We start from the raw sequence: 23260 nt of genomic DNA on the forward strand, positions 1-23260 counted from the left end.
ATTTCAAGTAATTATGACGGTAATTCCCTCTATTGCCTAATCTGTCTTCTAAAATTTATGATAACCATTTTATGAAATCAAATTTCATAATACCGAAAATGGGGTATGAAAAAAAAAATGCTGTATAAAAGCTGGTATGGATAACACCCAAAATCCATTCCAATCTTCACTTCGAGTGGATCAAGTCTTTACCGCGTTTGGATCAAGAAAAGGAAGAAAACCAAATGGATTCTAGCAAGGGAAAACGATCTGGCAAGTCTGAATATTTATCTTTAGATAATGAAAAGTATGAATCTTCCGATGATGACTGTTTTGAAGTTAGTTGCGTGGATGACGAAGGTGGTTTAGAAAGCGTATATACTCGAAGCTCTAACCAATGCGCTTCGATTGTTAAAATACCGCAGAAAAAGGGTGAATATTACCTAGATATTAAAGCTACTAAATATAAAGATTTAAAACGATGTGCCAAGCAGGATGTTTGGACAGCGCCTTCAAAGCGCGTACAGTACATAGGCGATTTGAGCGAAAATGATTTAAAAGGTATTCTAATTTTAATGAAAAAGCTCGGAGAAAAGATAAAAGAAAATCCCCATAAGAAAATCTTAAATATCGTCAAAGCTAAAAAGGCAAAATCGCACGACTAAATACTTTTTGCATTACCAGATAATTTTTTCGTATTATTAATATTATAGGTAAATGATGACGGTTTTTAATATTTAACCTTACGTTATTTTCTTTCGAGCGCATTTAATATTTCGCATTACCCAGAATGGTTTCGATAAACGAAGCCATTCGAGACTATAAACATTTTTACAAGATAGAGAAACTTTCAGTTAAAACTTCTAGAAAATACAAGTGTAACCAGGTTAATTTTCGCGTTGATATCGAAAACACGGACGAAATTAGATTAACGCATATGTACGAGGATTTGCAAAACATTCTCGATTGTGTTTTAAAGGAAATCAAAAATGAATACCCAACGTACGATAGAGTTCGCTTATGCATTCAATCCGAGGAGCTCGAATCTCCTATAAATCTAAAATTAATGGCGTTAAATTCGCTAACTAGCGAACGTGTTTTGGCTGCAATTGAGCACGTAGCACAATCGAGAAGGGGTTTTATTTTAGATAGTTCTTTAAGATTTGATGTGGTTTTCCTCGACTGCGATATTGAGATATCCGGGCTTTCCAACCGAAAAAGTGTTAGAAATAGAACTATAGTAGAAATGGAAAAATTTGTTAAAGCTGACAAAAATTTTATCACTCTCCAAAATAGCGACGATCTTTGTTTTGCTAGGACGTTAGTGATTGGGAAAGTTTTGGCGGATTTGAGATGTTGTAAATCGAAAGAGAGATCGGATCTTTATACCTATTTCGTTAAAATGAAAAGCTCCACGAGTTCATTACAGAAGGTGGAAGCTCTTAAACTGATTACATACGCTCGTGTACTACCCGGTCCAGTAAATTTAGCGGGTATTCAAAGGTTTCAAAATTATTTGCAAGGAGAATATCAAATTATTGTATACAACGCGGAAGATAACTTTCAAAAGTACTACGTCGGCCCATGGAGTAGAAAACAAATTTTTATTTTGCTTTTACAAAACCACGCTGTAGCGATAAAGAGTATTTCGAGAATGTTTGGCGGCGAAAGTTATTGTTCAAAATGCCTTGTTGTTTTTTATAAGTCTAGCGAAAAAAGGGCCCACCATTGTTCGCAGGGTGAATTAAATTGTAAAAGATGTTCATCACTTAACGTCTTCCATGAGATTAAAGAAATTCAGGTTATCAGGTGTAAATCTTGCAATCGTTATTTTAAAGGTAGTGAGTGTTTATCGTTACATATTTCGAATGGTACTTGCGATCGACTAAAACGTTGTCAGCAATGCGGTCAAGAAATTGAAACTCTGAGCAATAGCATTCACGAATGCGAAAAAAAATGTAAGCAATGCTTGATTGTGCATGAAAAGAACCAGTGTTACGTTATGCCTTTAAAAGAAAAATATCCTCCCGTGAAATATGGATTTTTCGATTGCGAAAGCTACGTTTCCGACTCTAAAGAACATGTAGCCATCCTACTTGTCAGTGCTATGGAGATGGACGATGAAACATACGAATTTAAGACTTTCAAAGGGCAAGATTGTTGTAAACAGTACTTGGACTACTTGTTTCAAACAGAGGAATCGTTTGTTCAGCATGATACCAAAAGAATGAAGAAAATTAAACCGCGATTTGAGAACTACGTCATTTTTTCTCATAACGGTTCCCGTTTCGACTCGTATTGGATTTTAAACACTTTAGTTAATCACTACTTTATTAAACCTCAAGTAATTTTCAACGGCAGCCGCGCTTTAGCCGTTTTTATCAAAAACCAAAATATCAAGTTTTTGGACTCGATGAATTTCGTCGCCGGCTCTCTTAGATCTTTGAATAAAACCTTTGAACTGGGGGAATGTAAGAAACAGTTTTTCCCGTATATTTTCTTGACTCACGACACGATGAATTATAAGGGAAAATTGCCTGACAAATCTTATTTTCAACCTGAAAAAATGAAGACTAAGGATTACAAAGAATTCGAAATTTGGTACGAAGAAAAGCGTAAGACCGAGTACGATATGAACAAGGAGCTGGAGGAATACTGTCAAATGGATGTTTCCGTTTTAAAGGAAGCGATGGTTAAATTTAAAAATCTTTTTCTAAAAGCTACCAATTTCGACCCTTTCAATATGAACGCTATATCCATTTCGGGTGCTTGTCTACGTTTTTTCCTTCACACATACTTGAAAGAATACGCTTTAGCTATCGTGCCGCAAAATGGGTACCTATACCAACATCAAAATCAAAGTCGTGAAGCTATGAAATGGATCTCCCTCGAGGCTAAACAAAGGAATGTAAATTTCCAAACTACTTTTTCTATCCAGGGTGAAAAATACTTTGGAAAGTTCCCAGTCGATGCTTATTGTCCCGATCCTGAAATTATTCTCCAATATCATAATGATTTTTTTCACGGATGCGTTAGACACACAAAGCAGTCTAGCTTCAATTCATTTCTTGGAAAAACCAACAAAGCGTTATACGAAAGAACTCTAGACATTGAAGAATACATCAAAAACGCCGCTCCGAATGCCGAATTTAAAACCATGTGGAGTTGCGATTTTGAAGAATATCTTCGAAACCATCAGGAAGATAAATCTTATTGCGATACCGTATCATTTCCTTCTTCTATAGGATCGAGAGAAATGATTGTCGGGGGTAGGGTAGAAAACTTCAAATTGTTGCATATCTGTCAACCGGGTGAAAAGATACTGTATCGAGACGTCTGCAGTCTTTATAGTTTCGTCATGAAATTTAAAGACTTCCCAAAAGGGCACCCTACTATATTTACGCGAAATTGTAGTTTAGAAAAAGATAAATATTTTGGCGTGTTAAAATGCAAGGTTTTAGCCCCCAAAAAACTATACATTCCGATTCTTGCATTTAAATCTAATTCAAAATTATTGTTTAGTCTATGTCGCACCTGCGCGGAAAAAAGCTTATCAAGCCCTTGTCAGCATTCGAGAGAGCAGCGTATATTCGAAGGTGTGTTCAATACTCCCGAAATTTATTTGGCAATGGAATTCGGTTACGAGCTGATTTCTATATCCGAAGTTTGGCATTACCCTGAGCGATTCAGATACGTGAAAAACCAAAGTTCTGGATTGTTTGGGGATTACATTGACAAGTTTTTGAAATTGAAAATTTGTAATAGCGGTTGGCCTGAAAATGTAGAGACTGAAAGTCAGAAAAAGGATTATTTACAATCCATTTACGAAAAAGAAGGCATCTCGATATCAATCGAAGAAGTGACTAACAATCCAGCTTTAAGGAATATATGCAAGCTAACGTTAAACTCGCTTTTCGGTAAAATGTGTCAAAATCTGGACAGAGGAAAGACTGTTATTATAGATAAATACGAAGAACTAGTGGCTATATTAACCGATGAGACTAAAGATCTGGAAGATATTCGACCTCTGAACGATTCATTGGCTTTGCTAACTTACAAACATAAGAAACCTTTCGTTCCTTCTTTACGAAGTGGCAGTCCTGTTATTGGAGGTTTTATCACAACCTACGCTCGAATAGAGCTATTTAACGTTATTTACAAGCTTGGGAAACGTTTACTTTATATCGATACTGATGGTGCCATATTTTTAGAAGGAGGGAAAGATGATTGGATCCCTCCCGAAGGAAGTAGTTTGGGAGAGTGGAAATCAGAAATAGGCGCTTCGCATATAACAGAATTTGTTAGTACAGGACCGAAATCGTACGCTTATAAAACATCAGACAATCAATGCGTGGTGAAGTCGAAAGGTATCACGCTTTCTCGCGAAAATGAAAAAATTATAAATTTTGAATCTATGGTAGACTCCTTACAAAATCCAGAAAAACGGTATACGGTAGATATCCCGTTTAACGTTGTTCGACGCAAGCGGGACTTAACTTTACTCTTAGGAAACTTAAAAAAACAATTTGGGGTCACCTTCTCTAAAAGGATTCTTCTAGATGACTTTACTACATTACCCTTTGGGTATTGCCAAGAAGAAGAAGCAAGTTATTGCCAAGAAGAAGAAGCGAGTTACCTTTCATCACATTGTTAAAGTTCATTGGCTACCCGATAGCGAAGATCGAAGGAACGAGTGGCTGTACACCGCCGCGCGATTTAAAGATAGAGTATTTCTTTTGAACACCCTTTTGAAACCAATTTTTGAACGAAAATTAAAAGAATCATAGTCGACAATGTCCTGTCGGTTGAAATTCGTAGCACCCTTTCAAATGATTGTTTCCGGCGCGTCTATGAGCGGAAAGACGAATTTTGTTTTGGAGTTATTGAAAAATCGTCAAAAAATGATAGACCCACCCCCTCACAGGATCGTATATTGCTACTCTCTATTTCAAGAAAAGTTTCACGAAATACGCAAAGAAATACCAGAAATTGAATTCCTGGAAGGATTGCCGCCTGATGATACGGATTTCTTTAACCCCAAAGTTAATAACCTGCTAGTGTTGGACGATTTAGCCCCTGTTGCTAATGCTAGTTCGTTCATTTCTTACCTTTTTACGGTTGGCTGTCATCATTTAAATTTAAGTTTAATTTTAATTACTCATAATCTATTCTCGATGGGGAAGGAATCTAGAGTTATAAGTTTGAATACTTCTTATTTTGTAATATTTAAAAATTTAAGGTCTCGGAGTCAGATTTCCCACTTGGAAAGACAGATATTTCCGGGTAAAAAAATAATGTCAAAAGCGTATGAAATGGCTACATCTGACAAACCGTATAGTTACATAATTTGCGATTTGCGCCAAACTTGCGACGACTCTTTGAGATTAAGAACAAATGCACTTCCCAATGAAGGAAGCATGATATTTTTTGTGGAATAATAAATAGTTTTTTAAAACAAAGTCCCTGGTGGAGATTCAATTCATTGTAGTGAAAGATGCCATCCAAGTCATTTCGGAAACATTATCCTTACCTTAAACTACTGAGAGATATTAATCCTCAACAAAGGAAAACTTTAATATCGTTATCTAGCAAAGATCAGTTAAAATCTATTTGCACTATATGTTACAACTTGAAAAGAAACGCCATCGCTCTTCCGCAAAGCAAGAAAAGAAATTTGAGGCGGTACGAAAAAATTATAAAATCGCTATCTAATAAACGCCGTAGCCCAAATCAGGTTCGACAGTTGTTGTACAAGCAGACTGGAGGATTTTTTCTACCTAGCCTGATTGGTGCTATAATTCCAACTCTTTTGTCAGCTATAACCGGTGGAGAATGAAGAAAATGATTCTAGTTCCGGCGTCCTCAATTATGACCGATGTTGAAAAACAGGTTTCTTCGTTGGATAATGAAATTACCACCATTCTCAACCAACCTGGGAATCCCGATGATAAAGCCAGACAATATCTGAAATCTCTTCAACAATACCTCACAATGAAAAACTTGGTTGAACCTCCCGAAGTTAGAATAGCTCCTCAGCCAACGCCTGTATCGTCAACATCCATGCCTTCATCAAGCTATCTAAAATCTCACCAATATACCGGACAATCGTACGAACCACCGGTTCCAGTAATTGTCAAAACGAAACCTCGAAAAAAAATTGTGTTAGTTAAAAAGACCATTGGAAGTAATTATCAAGTCCGACGTTCTCAAAAGATGAAGAAAAAGAAAATTAAGCTTTCAAATCCATCTCTAGAAGCAGCAAAATCGTCTCCTGTTCTAAAAGAGATAAAAACACCAAGGACTGTCAAGAGATCCCCGTATGAATTAAGGCGAGAGAAAGGAAAAAAACCCAACAAATGGCTAGAATTTTGATTTTATTCATTACAATATCGAAACTCGTGATTTAACAAATGTGTACACAAATTTAACAATGATATGCTATCGTTATAATAAAGGTTTTTCTTATAAAGCAATTGGATTATTTCTTTCATACTGTAACCCTCGCATTTGGCGAAACAGTACATTAAAGTATGCAAACCGCAAAAATCGCTATCGATAGGCTGAATTACACAATCATTGTAGATCCATTCTGAAGCGTAGGGGGTCAAATCAAATCCGTAATGGGTAGGATTCCTTCCAAAGGAGCAAAAGAATTCCGCTCTTTCTCGGTTGATGAAGAAAGCAACCCAGTGTCCATCGGCGATATAAGAAGGTGAAGTATTAACGACGAAAAGATAAACATTTTTCTCTAGAGGGGGTGGTGGTAGCTTGTCCGAAGGAAAAACACCGATAAAAAATGGTGAAGTTCGAGGATCGCAGTGCAAGACTTCGGAGAGTTGTTGCGTATTCATAGCCTCACTTGTAATAATTGCGGTTCGTAAAAAGCGCCTCTGATTGATACACCTTGACCATCTTTAACGTTGTAGGCTGGAGGACTCCGACGCAGGACTTTATCTATGATGAAATTCTCTTTGGTCCAGTTGGCAGTTCCTCCCTTTTCGAATCTAGTTTTCGAAGTTGCTAATTTAACTATCATGCCTGGTTTGAGAGCGGGTTTCTTTCCCTTCTTCTTATCTCCGTATAATCTAAACCAAACTAAATGCTCGTTATTGATATTAACATCTTTTGGTTTAAAACCAGTTGTCGAATGGACGCTCGAATTGTAACTTTTAACCAAGTTTGGCAAAACTTTAACGTAATCATACTTCCCGCTTCTGGTAAAGTATTTGTATATCTTTGACGACAGTGTAGCATTGAATCTCTCTACTAAGGACGCTTTTGTATCATTTACTAAAGCGAATGAACTGACGTTGTGTTTCTTTAAAAAATTGTCAAACCTTTTATTTACAAATTCTCCACCTTGATCGAAAGTGAGTTTGGAAGGTTTGCGAGATTTGAAAATACTAGAGAAAGCTTTAACTATACTTTCCGGTTTTTTATCTCGAAGAGGGATAGCCCAAGCGAAGCGCGATAACACGTCGATGATAGTTAATACGTAGCGTTTTTTATTATTATACCGCTTAAACCGGTTGAAATCCATAAGATCGCACATCCATTGTTCATCTTTAGAAGTTACATAGACTTGATTTCTGGGGAATTTGAGTTTTCTAGGTCGGTGAGTTATGTAGGTATTCTGAGCTAACAACCAGTTTCTAGTCTCCTTTTTCGAAATTCCTTTAACACTATTTTGTAATTTCTTTATACTTCCTAACCCAGCCGGGTGAGAGAGATTGTAATAAACTTTCGCCAACTCATCGAGTCTCGACATTGGTGTGGAAAATGAGTAAATAACTTTCAATCAGGTCAAATTTATATTTCTTTATTCAGAACATTTATCCGTAAACAATCATATTTTTCAAATTGGTTAAATTATTAATAATATCGCTATAAAGGATGTACACGTCTTCTAATTTCGTTCCATCCATTTCTTCGTAAAATTCAACCAAAACCTCGTCGTAATTCATCCGCGGAAGCGCTTGTTCGATATTCTGTTCCACCGCTTGACACCAGTTGATATTATCGGCTCCGCAGGAAATATCGTGAGCTAACTTGTGATGACAACAACTGTTTTCGCATTTGATGGTAATTGAATAAAGTATATTCGTCAATTTTTCCAAAACGATCCTTTTCATAACATCCTTAGCGTCGAGTAAAACTTTGACTTCGCGATCGATGGTACTTTTCAAAGACTTTAAACTTTTCCACGATTCTTGATTCAGGGAGAATCCGCGAGCGGAAGAGTACATAATGTGGTAGTTATGATTCGCGCCGCGAACGTATTGTCTAAGGTCCAACTGCTTTTCCTTTCCAACGGTGAGACACTCTAGCAGAATATTATCTTTACTCATCCAAGTGTGAAATCTTTCAGATTCCCCATCGAAGTGAGAATCAATTTCGGGTTGCACCTTCCAAAGATCGTTCCAAATAGAATGATGAAACGAAACTTCCGAGTCGTTGTCTCGTCTTCGAATGGTAACGTAAGGATCGACGATATTCCTTACTACGATCTCCAGATCGCTGGAAAGATTGTGACTGACGAACATCTTGAAGATTAATGAAGAGTTGGTCGAGATATTTTTCCATTTATAGTCGCTATTTTCTTAATTAGATGCTGACATCTGTGTTTTAATCAAGTGGATAAATAACGCTTCTGTCTCTGGTCACGTAGAGCTCTTTGTTAAATACAGCATAAATTACGCAAGTGGTGTTGGTGTTGAGTGGTTTAGCAAACTTCATACTAAGACGAAGATTTCCCTGCTTAGGAGGGTTGATAAAATCACCTTGACAATCGCCGGCAGCTGTTAAATCGTACGCGAATATGGTATAACCGTTACCATAGTCTTCGTAAGAAATATAATTGCCTTTGTTTTTACCTAGTATATCTAACACGTCGAACAGTGAGGCGTATTCTCTGGTATATTGTCTTTTGTCAAAGTTGGGTTCGAAAGGAATGTCTGGAAAATTTGTCGAGCCAATAGCGACCGACATATGTCTCAAATCATTATGAGTGAGATGGTAAGGATTGGTATCTAACGTACCGTTGAAAGCGTTCGTGGGTACGAAGAAAACTATCATAAGATCGGGCATTCTCCCAATGAAAACATTTTCCCTAGTGCAATCGACTTCGCCTTTAGATATTGGGAAATGTTTAATAACCGTTTGCTTAATCGGATATCGAGCTGGGTATTGCTCTAAAACTTTAGCGTGAGCCAAAAGAATTTCAGGGCGTACCTTAACCAATTTAGCTATGAGAACAGCTTCATCAATAACAACATGGTACGTCTTATTGGGTACTTTGGAAATAATAGGGAAATGTTTAGGAGATCGGAAAAGTCGAATCATAAGGTCAACTCCAGGAAGCATGTACTTATTCGTACGAAATAAATCTGCCGGTAAATGCCCAATCATTTCAATTTGATTTGATAATTTTGTTCTAGCGGCTCTTTTCAACATTCCGTTTTCATTTGTTTTGTTTTGTTGAGTAAACATTTCGTCCGGGGAAGTTGGCGAGTCTTTGTAATAACATTGTAAACCGAGTTGAGATTTTTTAGCATCTTCGGAACAGCTTAAAACTGTTTCAATAAGCGGTCCGTATTGAGCGCAGTTGCTCGATGCTTGAGTCGGTGTATTTTGAGCCAAAACATCGATTTGACTGAATAGGGAGAATAAAAACAGATTGACTGGTCCAACGTTAACCTCGTTAGGTTCGAGTACCGTTCCGTCTTCGTGAAGAATTCTAGCTTTGACTTTAAGCTTTGTCTCGGCAAGATCCATATACTCTTCTTCGTTCGATTTAACGTAAAAGGTTATCGGTCCAGAGTCTGTAATCGCGCTAATCGGTTGATAGGTTACTTCGGTAGACGATATGACATTGCTGTTTTCCGTTGGAATTTCAAAAATGTCTAGCTCGTTACGCATCCCCTCTCTCACCTCCATGGTTTTTGATTATGGTAGAAAATCTCTCTTAGTGCGATTCTTCTTAACGCGTTTACTTTTCTTTTTAGCTCCGCCTTGCGAATTTCTTTTCCTTTTTCGACGAGCACCAGAACCGAACTGCGAACTAGCTACGTGATCACCAGCTTTATGTAAAAGATTACCTCCAGCTAGTTTTAGATTCTTTTTAAAAGCCTTTTTCGGGTCTTCTCCAGACTGGATATCGGTATACATTCTGGTACCAATACCTAAAGCCTCGCGTCCGACGGCCTTAGCCACGGGTTTTACAATTGGTGTAATGAATTTAATTAGCTTGCGAAATAAATTTCCAAGACCCCTCCCGCGTTGGAAAACAGGTCCTGAAAATACTGGAAAGCTTCCACTACCTGATTGCTGCAGGTAATACTGTAGATAACTATCCCTTTGAACCATCTTTTACGAAATGTAGCTTGAGGATAGTCTTACCTAGTTTAAATGGTACGTGTAAATTTGCGTCGGTTTTTATTTCTACCTCGATAATTTCTAGTTCGTTAAGTCTTAGCGGATAGTAATCAATATTAGTAAACGTTTGAATGAACGTTTTCTTGTCAGCGTTATCCGGTCTAGCAACGATTCGTAAAAGAGGAGCAGCGACGTCACCCACAAATTGGTATTGAATAATATTCGTATACACGAACAGGGCTTCGATACCTCTGTTTAAATCCGCAATGTATTCTCCGGTAGTATGATCTTTCAGCTGAACCCCGAGTTGACTCTTCGCGAAGCCTAACATTAAACCAAGACCCGGAAAACCAGTGGGAAAAGCCAGGCTATACCCTTTGTCGCACCAAATAGTAACGGTTTGGTCTTCATTAACGAAAAATCTAAATTTTTCTCTATAAGCATCGGGAATTGTTTTTTTCATAGCTCTTAAAATATCTTCAATATCATGATAAACACCCGCGGGTATGATATGCGTCAATTGATTAATCTTTGGCTTGATGGCTTGATCATTTGGCAAATCGTCGTCGCTGGAATCCATCATAGGCTGATCGTCAAGTAATTCATCCTTAAACGTATCACCCTCTTTAGCGGGTTGATCATTAGAGGGATGATCATCAGGTAGATCACCTTTTGCATCGTTAAGAGCTACATCTTTTTCTCTAAGACCTCTATTTCTAATTGGTATTACGTTAATATCAATCGCTTTGAGCTCGTCATCGACAGTTTTGGGTGCATTAATCGGATTGTCATCTTCATCGTCTACGCTTCCCGTTCTTTGTAGATTTACGGCTTTGAAATCCTTTTTTCTGGACCTTATTTCGATATAATTATCCTTGTAAGAAATGGATAAAGTTTTGGCGTGACGCGATAAGGGGAACCGGGAAACGTACCGACCCGAGACGAAATTTTTCTCTCGAAACTCTAGCACGAGAGAGAGAGGTCCTTCCGGGATTCTTACTTGCACATCCGGGTGTATATTCATCAAAAGAAACCTTTCTTCCGATTTTCGACCAACGACATTCGGATGGCGATCCACCTTCATTTGCAATAAATCTCTATATTTGGGTTTTATTTGATCGCGCAGGATATCAATTAAAGTTTTATGTAAAGAATATTTAACCGTATGACCTTTTTTCGTTCTTTTGCACTCATAATCACCTGGTGGTATTTCTAACTTGTAAGTAAACCAATTAGCATCATCGTCGATAGAGGGTGCCATGGTTAAAAATCTATCATAACCCTGAGTAACATTATCCCAAACTGGTGGTAAAACCACTTCAGCCAAACCAACCTTCCAGTTTGATAAGAGTTTAATAGGTTGCGGCAACTTCACCTTAAAAGATGATTGGTTGTTCTCGGGGAAATCGTCCATAGACGCATTACTGGGCAAAGTGACGTAAAACGAGTCTTCCATAATTAAGAGATTTGAAGAATACTGAGTCAGAATGGTGAAAGAGTGAAGGTTTTATAGTCGGGGTAGTAGTATTTAACCATTTCACCCCCAGCGGCGCGCTGCGGCGCGGTTTCTCCCCCATGTTGAATAATGTTAACAGTAAATTTGAACTTATATGCGTATTTTTCTTAAATGAATCTAAAATATTACATTTGTGTATTATTTATCACATAGTTAAGAAGAAGAAATTGAAGTAATTATATTTAGACGTAAAGATATTGTGGTACAAATACCTACGACATTTTTTGATCACTGATTGGCTAATAAAATTAACTGGACTCGTATCTTACAAGCTACATAATTCAGGAAGTAAATATATCTCGAACGTCGCTTAAATAAACATGAAGGAGCAAAGGTTATTATAGATAGTCGACTAAGATCCTCTCGGTGTTGTTGTTTTACATATAAAGTGCATACTTTATAGTCGGGAAAAATATCTACCCCGGGGAGGTGGGCTCGCTAACACGACACTTGTTTATTTTGGGGGCGTGGTTGTTTACTTTTCTCTTAAAGTACAGGGTTTAACTACTCGCCTTTTCCAAAATATCGATGTTTAGGTTCATTGACTTCCCAAATAATATGCCTTTTCCAAAACATTACTGTTATGTTAGGTTAGGTTAGGTTTGGTTAGGTTAGGGTTAGGTTTGGTTAAGTTTGGTTAGATTAGGTTAGGTTTGGTTAGGTTAGGTTAGGTTAGGTTAGGTTAGTAATATTTTATAAATCATTTAACTATGGTACGCCTTTTCCAAAATATTGATGTTTAGCTTCATTTACTTCTCGAATAATATGCCTTTTCCAAAACATTACTATTATGTTAGGTTAGGTTAGGTTAGGTTAGTAATATTTTATAAATCATTTAACTATGGTACGCCTTTTCCAAAATATTGATGTTTAGTTTCATTTACTTCTCAAATAATATGCCTTTTCCAAAACATTGACTGTTATGTTAGGTTAGGTTAGGTTAGGTTAGGTTTGGTTTGGTTTGGTTTGGTTAGGTTAGGTTAGGTTAGGTTAGGTTAGTAATATTTTATAAATCATTTAACTATGGTACGCCTTTTCCAAAATATTGATGTTCAGCTTCATTTACTTCTCGAATAATATGCCTTTTCCAAAACATTACGGTTATGTTAGGTTAGGTTAGGTTAGTAAAATATTATAAATCATTTAACTATGGTACGCCTTTTCCAAAATATTGATGTTTAGCTTCATTTACTTCTCGAATAATATGCCTTTTCCAAAACATTACTTTTATGTTAGGTTTGGTTTGGTTTGGTTAGGTTAGGTTAGGTTAGGTTAGATTAGGTTAGGTTAGTAATATTTTATAAATCATTTAACTATGGTACGCCTTTTCCAAAATATTGATGTTTAGCTTCATTTACTTCTCAAATAATATGCCTTTTCCAAAACATTACTGTTATGTTAGGTTAGGTTAGGTTTGGTTTGGTTAGGTTAGGTTAGGTTAGGGTTAGAAATATTTTCTAAATCATTTAACTATTTTACGCCTTTTCCAAAATATTGATGTTTAGCTTCATTTACTTCTCAAATAATATGCCTTTTCCAAAACATTACTGTTGTGTTATGTTAGGTTAGGTTAGGATTGGTTTGGTTAGGAGGACGTCTCTTCCTCTTTGGAGCGGTTATACACTTCAAGTAAGTGTATCCCTTATGTTATGAAAAAATAAATAAATGAAACCATCAAATTCTACTCTATTTGAGTCTTTTTGGGTATGCAATATTGGGTTAATTGGGATAGGCGAACTGGGAATTGGGTTGAATGGGAATTGGGTGTTTTAAATTGGGTGAAATGGGGGGTAACCGTTTAGCTACCTTTGAGCAGTGGGCTGACATTTTAAGCAGGGGTCTATAAGGACGCCCAGATCGCGTTCGCAGGTGGACATAGATAGAGCCTCATTATTTATCGTGTAATCAAATAGTGGATTTTTACGGCCAAGGTGGAGAATCTTGCATTTCGCAGTGTTAAATGTCAGCCCGTGAACCCCTACCCCAATGGACAACCGCATCGAGGTCGCGTTGGAGCGCTGCGCTGTCTGCTGAATTATCGATGAGATGGTAGAGTTTGGCATCGTCAGCAAATAGGACTAAGGAAGAGCTAGCAACAACTGAAGGCATTGAGTTAATAAGCACATTGAAAAGTAATGGTCCTAAAATGGAGCCCTGTGGGACCCCTTTTTCAATGCACTGCCAATCAGTCGTGAATCCGTGGAGAACTACGCGCTGCTTGCGGCCAGTGAGGTATTGGGAAAGCCACTTGAGAGCACCGCCCACGACACCAGCATCGTAGAGGGCCGATAGGAGGGCGCTATGGGGAATAGAATCGAAGGCTTTACTGAAGTCTAAGTAAAGAACGTCGACTGAGTGGCCCGCATCGAGCCATTGCGTCCAGTCGTTAGTGGCATGGAGCAGGTTCGTTAAGCACGAGAGATGAGGAAGGAAACCATGCTGGGCGTGTGAGAAGAAATCTTTTCCTACGAGGTAGAACGGAGCTGTTCGTGGACGAGACTCTCACATAGTTTAGATACCTGATTGAGGGTGCTAATGGGACGATAGTTAGACGGGTCAGCGCGCGAGCCCTTTTTGTGAATTGGTGTTAAGTTAGCCTCCTTCCACGTGGAAGGGACAGTGCACAATGTAAAGTATTGTGAAATGAGGAGATATATCGGCAGGGCTAAAATTGGGGCAAGGGATTTTAAGAGGTAGGGGTGGAGGCCATCAGAACCTGGGGATTTATTAACATTTAAATGGGACAATTGGTAAATATAACATTCTTCACTACTTATAGTTGTCAAAAGAAAACCAAACCTTTGGGGTTCAGGTAGAAGAAAAAGAAAGTCTTCAGATGAGTTTTAAGGTTGTTGGTACCGAGAACTAACGATATCGCGTGTTTATTTAAACTCGCGGACGCCATTTTAAGTCCTAAGATTAGGTTCAGCGCCGTGACTCGAACTTAGATTTACGTGTCTTACTTGTGTGAAAACCTGGGAAGATAAATTTATTCCTTCAGTCAGTTGTATTGTGGAAAGTAACTATTAATTGACGTTCCTTTCACGGACGCCATGATAAGTTGGCCAACGCCCGAGTTGATGGACTTTCCGAATATTGCAGAGGTAAGATAAAACTTAATTTATTATTGATTTATTATTTATTCATTCAAGATACGAGTTAATTTTAGATAATAAGGAGGGTGAAAAGGAAAATAAAGGGATTTTTAATCGATTCTTCTAAAAGTTATAAGACTTATGTGTACAGGATGGTTCAAATCATAAAACTCAATGGGTTTATGTGTATTTTTTAGAGTTCGTCTCTTGGCGAAAATTTTTAATTATTTCTTAATTAGACGAATTGAAAAAAATCGGAAAATTCTTTCAAAATCCGGCTAAAATGGAACCAATCAGAAAATTTGTTTTAATTTCAAACAAAATGGAGAGAAATTAAAAATTCCATTTTTGCCGAGTATAGAAGGAATATTCAGATTTTTTCCAGTTACATTTAATTAAGGAATAATTTAAAATTATCGCCAAGTGACGAATTTACAAGAAAAAAAAATCACCTATTGAGTTATTTGATTGGAGCCAACCAGCATAGTGAAACATACAGAAAATATCTCTGAATGATTCTAAAACTCAAAATTATTCCGTTTCCATCAATTATTTAAAATTTGACCATTCGACCAATCCACTATCGTTTTTCAAAGATTATACATAACTGTTTATTGTTAGGGTTGCTTATATTCGGGGACACAAACCATATATACTTTTTCAAGAATTCTTCATTTATTCTTAAAAGGCTTATATCACTGCCAGAAGCTTATAACGTTACCGAAGTTCACAAGAGCAATGCTTTATACTATCTATTGGCGATGAAAATTTTCCGAGAGCACCTCTTAGGGGTGACAATGTTTCCCTTCTTAAGTGGAAACCTCTGCACTTCCCGCTGAGTGTGGTTCTCCGAAAAAGATCACTCGACCCTTTATAGCTAGGAGACTTGTTTTTCTTTTTACTTTTGCACGCCATAGATGGCGTTCAAAAGTTATATTTTTATAAACGGAAGACTTAAAGCCCGTCGAGCACGCTCGGGTGTCAATAGAAATATACGGGCCCACGAGAGGGAAACGATGAAAAATTCCCCAGTGGAATACCCGCGTTGTTGCGCTTAAGTTTTGGTGTAACCAAGAATCTGATACGCATGCGCGAGCTTTATAAAAAAATATCTCTTGAAGTTGGATTTTACAACTAGGCTCGTGGTATGGTGGTTATAGCCGTTGCCTTTTGCGCGGTAGAACCATGGGTCGCAGTTCGAATCCACACTAGGAAATATATTTTTTTTTAAGTTTTATATTAATTGAGGATGTTTTGAGACGAAATTCATCTTAAAATAACTAGGAAAAAGTTTTAAAGTTTTAACAAAAGTAAATTTATTATTAATACAGGCCTAAGCGCGCTATCTCAGGGAAGGCAGTCAAGGTGTATTTGGGCACCACGCATAGATGTCGCTTTTCAAAACCTCAAATTTTAAAAATCCCCGTGAGTTTTTAAAACCAGCAAAACTTTGAGATTGAGGAATTAGCTTAGATGATTGAATATCACGAATTATTAGAATCTTATTGAATTGTTTGCACTTCTAAATGGGAATAAAATAAGAGTCATATTTTAAAAATATAAATAAAATAGCGTCGCATATTAAAAATATAAATAAATTAGCATTTTATTTTAAAAATAGTACTAAAATAGTGTCACATTTCAAAAATATAAATAAAATAGTTTCACATTTTAAAATATAAATAAAATAGTGCCACATTTTAAAAATATAAATAAAATTGTGCAGCAACATTTTAAAAATATGAATAAAATATTGCCACATTTTAAAAATATGAATAAAATATTGCCACATTTTAAAAATATAAATAAAATGGAGTCATATTTTAAAAATAGGAATAAAATGGAGTCATATTTTAAAAATAGGAATAAAATGGAGTCATATTTTAAAAATAGGAATAAAATAGTCATATTTTAAAAATAGGAATAAAATAGAGTCATATTTTAAAAAAAGGAATAAAATTGAGTCATATTTTAAAAATAGGAATAAAATAGTCATATTTTAAAAATAGGAATAAAATAGAGTCATATTTTAAAAATAGGAATAAAATAGAGTCATATTTTAAAAATGGGAATAAAATAGAGTCATATTTTAAAAATGGGAATAAAATAGAGTCATATTTTAAAAATAGGAATAAAATGGAGTCATATTTTAAAAATAGGAATAAAATAGTCATATTTTAAAAATAGGAATAAAATAGAGTCATATTTTAAAAAAAGGAATAAAATAGAGTCTTATTTTAAAAATAGGAATAAAATAGAGTCCCATTTTAAAAATAGGAATAAAATAGAGTCCCATTTTAAAAATAGGAATAAAATAGAGTCCCATTTTAAAAATAGGAATAAAATAGTCATATTTTAAAAATAGGAATAAAATAGTCATATTTAAAAAATAGGAATAAAATGGAGTCATATTTAAAAAATAGGAATAAAATGGAGTCATATTTAAAAAATAGGAATAAAATGGAGTCATATTTAAAAAATAGGAATAAAATGGAGTCATATTTTAAAAATAGGAATAAAATAGTCATATTTTAAAAATAGGAATAAAATAGAGTCATATTTTAAAAATAGGAATAAAATAGAGTCATATTTTAAAAAAAGGAATAAAATAGAGTCTTATTTTAAAAATAGGAATAAAATAGTCATATTTTAAAAATGGGAATAAAATAGAGTCATATTTTAAAAATAGGAATAAAATTGTTCACATTTTAAAAATAGGAATATTATTGTTTTAATGTGGCACTGTATTATTACTAGTTTTAAAATGTTTTAAAATAATCTGAATCAGTTTTGTTTGACTAAAGTAAAAAATTAATGTTCTGTTTTAACATTCCTGTTTTTAAAATGAGATAAAAACACTTAGGCATTCGGCGAATTAAAAGGTACCGAAAAAATTATCGGGGGAGCGCGCTCAGGCGTGTATTAATAATGTTGGCGAGGCTTGAATACTGGGCGCGTGGTATATCGGTTAGAGATATTGAGTTTTGCACGGCAGAACCATGGGTCGCAAGTTCGATTTCACACGAAATAATTTTTTTTACGTATTATTTTAATTAAAGATGTTTCGGGATGAAATTCATCTTAAGATAATAAGGAAAAAGTTTGAAAATTATAACTTAAGTAAATTTATTGAATGATTGCGCTGTTAAAGAGTTCGCAACGAGGGGCTACTCACTCACTTCTATTATTGTGTTTCACTATTAGAATAATAATAGAAGTAAATAAATTGACCTTAGAATTACGGGTAATCGTTTTAGCATAGTTACGGCTATTCACGTAAATTTTCTATACGCCTTTTAAGTTCGGTACGCTGTGGCTACTATTATGAGTCCATCCCTGGCCCCTGGGCCATTTTTTGATAGTAATAATAGTAATTCGACAGTTGCCGTGCAAAGTATTCTGTGCCCAGCCGGGCACATCTTGTTTTCTTTCGTCGGGCTAGAATAGCGCTGCCATAGAGATATTCATTGCAACCTTCGATTAGGGGGAGGCTTTTGCGTTGAAATTCGTGGGGTTATAAGCTTCTGTCTTTACTACTGTTTCGACGAAACAGGATATTTATCTAAATTGTTTTCCCACAGTTTTGAAAATGGATGATTTTGTGAAAAATAAATTGGCTGAATGGTCTCTGGATTTATTCGTTCGTAATTTTGAACGTGAGCCATAAATAACATTTAAAAATTATCCTTGTGCAGTATGATTAGGTTTTAAGTGTCCTCCTATTTTGCATTTCTTTCATTTCAAGGGCCCTAGCTAGTACAGTGATAACATTTTAATTTGAATATTTTTATTTTGATAAGTTAACGGTGTGGACAAAGATTCCTTCGTATTGCTTACATCAGAAACCGCGAAGGAATTAATACCAACCCTAGGCCCAAGATTAAAATTTCTAAATAACCTTTCGAAGTTTAGAGTCTTCTAAACAGTAATATTTTGGATATTAAAAAAGATAAAAATGGGGTTCACGTGTTTTAAATGTCACAGGGAAATTGGAAGGCATTCGCGGGATTTAATTTATCATTATAGAAACATTCATGGCTTGAATGATGGTACTGGTCCCTTTTACTGCGCGGAAGAAAATTGCAAACAATCTTATAGTTATTTTCATACACTTTCGCGACACTTGGGTAAAGCCCACAAGGATTCATCTACTTTTGTTGAATTAATAAAAACCACTGGAATTTAATGAAAGCAAAACAGCTGAAAATGAGGGCAACTTTGTCGCTGATGATCCTATAAATACGTATGAATGCAGTGAAAATCAGGATGAGAGTTCCACTTTATCATACCATATGATTAATAATATCGCTATTCAGTTTGTGTGCAAATTAAAATCATCGCCGTCTATAACGACAACAACAGTTCAAACTGTTATTTCCAGTGTTAAAGGTCTTATTGAAGAAATAATAATTTATGTTAAAAAGGTAGTTAAAGATAAAATAGGAGGAGAAGTAGAAAAAAAATGTTAGACTATATTTATCGGATGTTTGATGAAGTTTCCAACCCTTTCCAAAATTTTGAGACAGAGTATTCGCAGGAAAAATTTCTGACACAGTCTGGGGATTTAATTGCCCCCAGAGATATAAAAATTGGCGAAGATAAAGTGCAAAAAATTTGCAAAAAAACTGGTAAAGTCTCTACAATATCTAAAAACAGAGAGTTTCAATTAATACCAATAAGGCAGACGTTAAAAAAGGTTTTAGAAAGCCCCGTCGTGTTTGAGATGATGCGGGCGTATTTGAATTCTGAGCCACATTGTTTGCGAGATTTCAAGGATGGGTTACGGGCGCGAAGGGATGGTGTTCAGTGTAACGACCAGCGGGTTTTATTTCCAATCGTCGGTTATTCTGATGACTTTGAGATAACTAATGTTCTTGGATCTAAAACTGGAATTCATAAACTCACTGGATTTTATTTCACATTAAAGGCCTTTCCCCTCGAATACAACTTATCTTTAAACAATTGTTTCTTGTTGGCCTTATGCAAGGCAAATTACATAAAGAATATCATGGATTTAGTTCTTTCTGAACTTTATAAGGAATTCAAAGACCTTGAACTTAATGGTGTTTATATTGATACCTCTTCTTTTAATGGAGTTGTATATCCATATTTGGCCCTATTTTCTGGGGATAATTTGGGCCTGCACTCAGTATTAGGTTTTGTCGAAGGATTTACGGCAAATTATTGTTGTAGATTTTGCCAAGTTCACAAAAGCAATATGGCTAAAAAATCTGAACTGAACCGCAAGTTGCTCAGAATTGTAACTAACTACAATTCCGATTTGGCCAGAAATTGTCCCTCAGAAACGGAAATAAAACGATATTGTTTATTTAATGATCTCGAACACTTCCATGCAATATCCAATTTTGCTCCAGATGTTATGCATGACATTTTAGAAGGTGTTGGACCTCTGGAGTTAAAGCTGGTTTTGGGAAAATTAATTTCAGAGAAACTCTTCTCTTTGGAAGATCTAAACTCTAGAATTTGTAGCTTCCAATTTGGCCCAGACATGAAAAATAAGCCTTCACCCATAACTAAGAACATGTTGAAAAACCCGAACGGCGCAGCTGGACAAACAGCAGCTCAAAAGAGGCATATATCTAAGCAAACATGCTGATTATTTATTGGAGATCTGATTCCATCTGAGCACGAAGTATGTGAATTGCTACTCATGCTTACAGATTGCATTGACGTAATATTTTCACCCGTTATATTTGAAGGGCACCTACCCTATTTGGAACAAATAATTTCTGACCATCATTAATATTTCACAATATTTCACAAATATTTTCAGAGCGAACATTAAAGCCCAAGCATCACCTAATGCTGCATTATGTCGATTGTATTAAAATGACAGGGCCTTTAAATAGAGTCGGGATGATTCGCTTCGAAGCTAAACACAATTTTTTCAAGAAATATGCTCACGTCATTTGTAATTTCAAAAACATCACGATATCCCTTTCTTTTAGACATCAGATGACGTTCGCTTATAACTGCAGAAATAATGTGGCATTTGATAAAAGAGCTATAGAAATCGGAATGTTTCAGAATAGTCTTGTGGGAAATTTAAAATTGGGCGAATATGTTTCAAAGTTACTTCGTATATCAATGTATGAGGATATTGGTTGTGTAAACTGGGTGAAATATCATGGAATTATATATGCACCACAGAATGTAGTGCTATTGGAGCTTTTAGACGAAGATTTTCCCGTATTCGGGAAAATAGAACATATTATTCTTAGTGACCAGCAATGTTTCAAATTAGTTATATCTTGCCTTGAAACCTTATCTTTTGAAAGACATTACCATGCGTATAAAGTTGTTTTGGTAATGCCCCCTAATTTAGCGCTAAAATCGGTAGATAACATTATCGATTATAACCCCTTACACTTATGTCGCAGCTTCGGAGATGACGATGATGACACCTTTCATATTGTGCCCAAATATAGGTATTTTTAGCATCAATTAGATTTTCGATTTTGTTATGAATTTAAATCTCGAAATGTTGATTTTCGTTAATGAAGAAGCAAGGAAAAAATCCAGCTTATAGCCTAAAAGGGTTCTGCAAAACATGGAGGCACTCTGGATTCGGCTTCAATCATTTTCATTTAATTATAAAAATGATGTCGAAGTTGGAGCGGAAAATCATTAAGAACTAGTTAATTTCGTTTAAAAAATTGCAGCGCGCGCCAAAAATTCAAAGGAAACGCGCCTCTATTATTATATCAAAACTTGATTATTTATATATTTTCGCCCAAAATTCTACATCATTCTAAAAAGTAATTTAAAAAGATTGACGTCGAATGCTGCGTGCCTCCAAATCTTGTTTTGTAAAAGACAATCTAGACTATCAGCTGGATTTATTGTCGTTGCTCCTTCATTAATGAAAATCGGCATTTCCAGATGTAAAACTAAAACTTTTAAATTCCCCCCTTTGAGCAGTATTGTATTTTGGGTCAAAACCTTCATGATAAAATTTCCAGAATTTTTTTATTTGCCTAATGTCTTTGCAAAGTTTCAGAGCTATCTGCACATTTTTCAAGGTTTTCATCTTTATGGCACATTTCGCCTCCTAATAAAGAGCTTATGTAATTTAAAAAATGCATAGTAATTTTTTTTTCACGTGAACCTCATTTATCTTGGGTGGTAACAATGATTAGCCTTTTGGAATTTTGGTTTCACTTCAACTTTTGAGCCAGATATGTGCAATCTAAAACTGGTTCTCGGTACATTAAGAAATATGAATCATAAATTCAAATGGGGCACTTGGTTACATCCGAGGGTCGTTTCTTCTCATATACTTTTGGGTCGTCGTTTTGTAATATATTCTTCTTAAGGAATGAAAATGATAATGATAATGGTGATGTTACACGAAAAAATTCTACTAAAGCATCAAAAGATGCTGATGATATACCATCAAGCGATGCTCTGAATGTACCATCAGGTTCACACGGGATTGAAACTGTTAATGAAATAACAACTAAAAACGGGGAAATGACAAGAATGGATGAAACTATGAATTTCGTTAGTAACGTTACTTTATGGAATTGTTAGTCTTTTTTGTATAGTCTAAAAATTGCGTCTGATTGAACCTACCCAAAAAACCTTTTAAGGGCTTTAGAGACACAAGACAAGACAAAATGGGACGAAATTTTAGACATAATTTAACAATTTCTCTTAAAGAATGTGAAAGAAATGCTTCTTACACACCCAGAGGGGGGAGATCTAATGGCTAATTTATCGGATAGCCCAGTTTCAATAAAGGCTAGAAAAAAACTATGTCGAATTGCAGTGGCCTATTTAATCGACAAGTTGAGATACAAGTAAATAAAGACTAATTTAGTGATTAAACGTTTATTGTTTGAAATATTTAAATAGAGTAATTATGTTTATGTAGCCCAACAGTTGAGCAAAAAGCCTTATTGTCGAAGGCAATTGTACGTGAATTTCCAAAATTAGATAATGCGGACCATCTAATCCATGTATAAAATATATTTGATAATTAAAATATTTATGTCATATATGATGTAAATATTATGGCTTTATAGTTGGTTTGGTATTCGAGAGGTAATAAACGACCAGCCACTGGATATTTAGAGGAATGACTCAGAAATGTGAGAAAAAAACAAAAGACAATGTACAGAAGACAACAAAACCACAAAGAAACAAGCTGCTCCCCTTTATAATTGGGTCTAGCTGTAAGAGCTGGTCAGTGATGCGTTTCTCAATTACTACATGTAAAATAAACAAATTAATTATTTTTTTAGATATCCAGTGTATAGAAGAGGAGGATCAA

At 35.6% G+C, this 23260-nt stretch overlaps 2 protein-coding genes across 2 annotated transcripts; one reads left to right on the forward strand and one right to left on the reverse strand.

Annotated features, from left to right (window-relative positions):
- The first annotated feature begins 769 nt into the window (after nucleotides 1-769).
- Nucleotides 770-4633, forward strand: LOC149704594 (uncharacterized). The gene has a single exon (XM_089865715.1). The coding sequence runs from the start codon at nucleotides 770-772 to the stop codon at nucleotides 4631-4633; it is 3864 nt and encodes a 1287-aa protein (XP_089721841.1).
- A 3971-nt stretch (nucleotides 4634-8604) lies between these two features.
- Nucleotides 8605-9915, reverse strand: LOC149704595 (uncharacterized protein F54H12.2-like). Its single transcript, XM_089865716.1, has one exon. It carries the CDS (start codon nucleotides 9913-9915, stop codon nucleotides 8605-8607), a length of 1311 nt encoding a protein of 436 aa, XP_089721842.1.
- Nucleotides 9916-23260: the final 13345 nt, after the last annotated feature.

Source organism: Phalangium opilio, unplaced genomic scaffold, assembly GCF_054372755.1.
Source record: "Phalangium opilio isolate 3A_F unplaced genomic scaffold, DU_Popi_V2 ptg000015l_1, whole genome shotgun sequence".
Classification (NCBI taxonomy): domain Eukaryota; kingdom Metazoa; phylum Arthropoda; class Arachnida; order Opiliones; family Phalangiidae; genus Phalangium; species Phalangium opilio.

What these genes read in the sequence shown, in the direction of transcription:
- LOC149704594 (XM_089865715.1), top strand. Translation starts at nt 770, where the DNA reads ATGGTTTCGATAAACGAAGCCATTCGAGACTATAAACATTTTTACAAG.
- LOC149704595 (XM_089865716.1), bottom strand. Translation starts at nt 9,915, where the DNA reads ATGGAGGTGAGAGAGGGGATGCGTAACGAGCTAGACATTTTTGAAATT.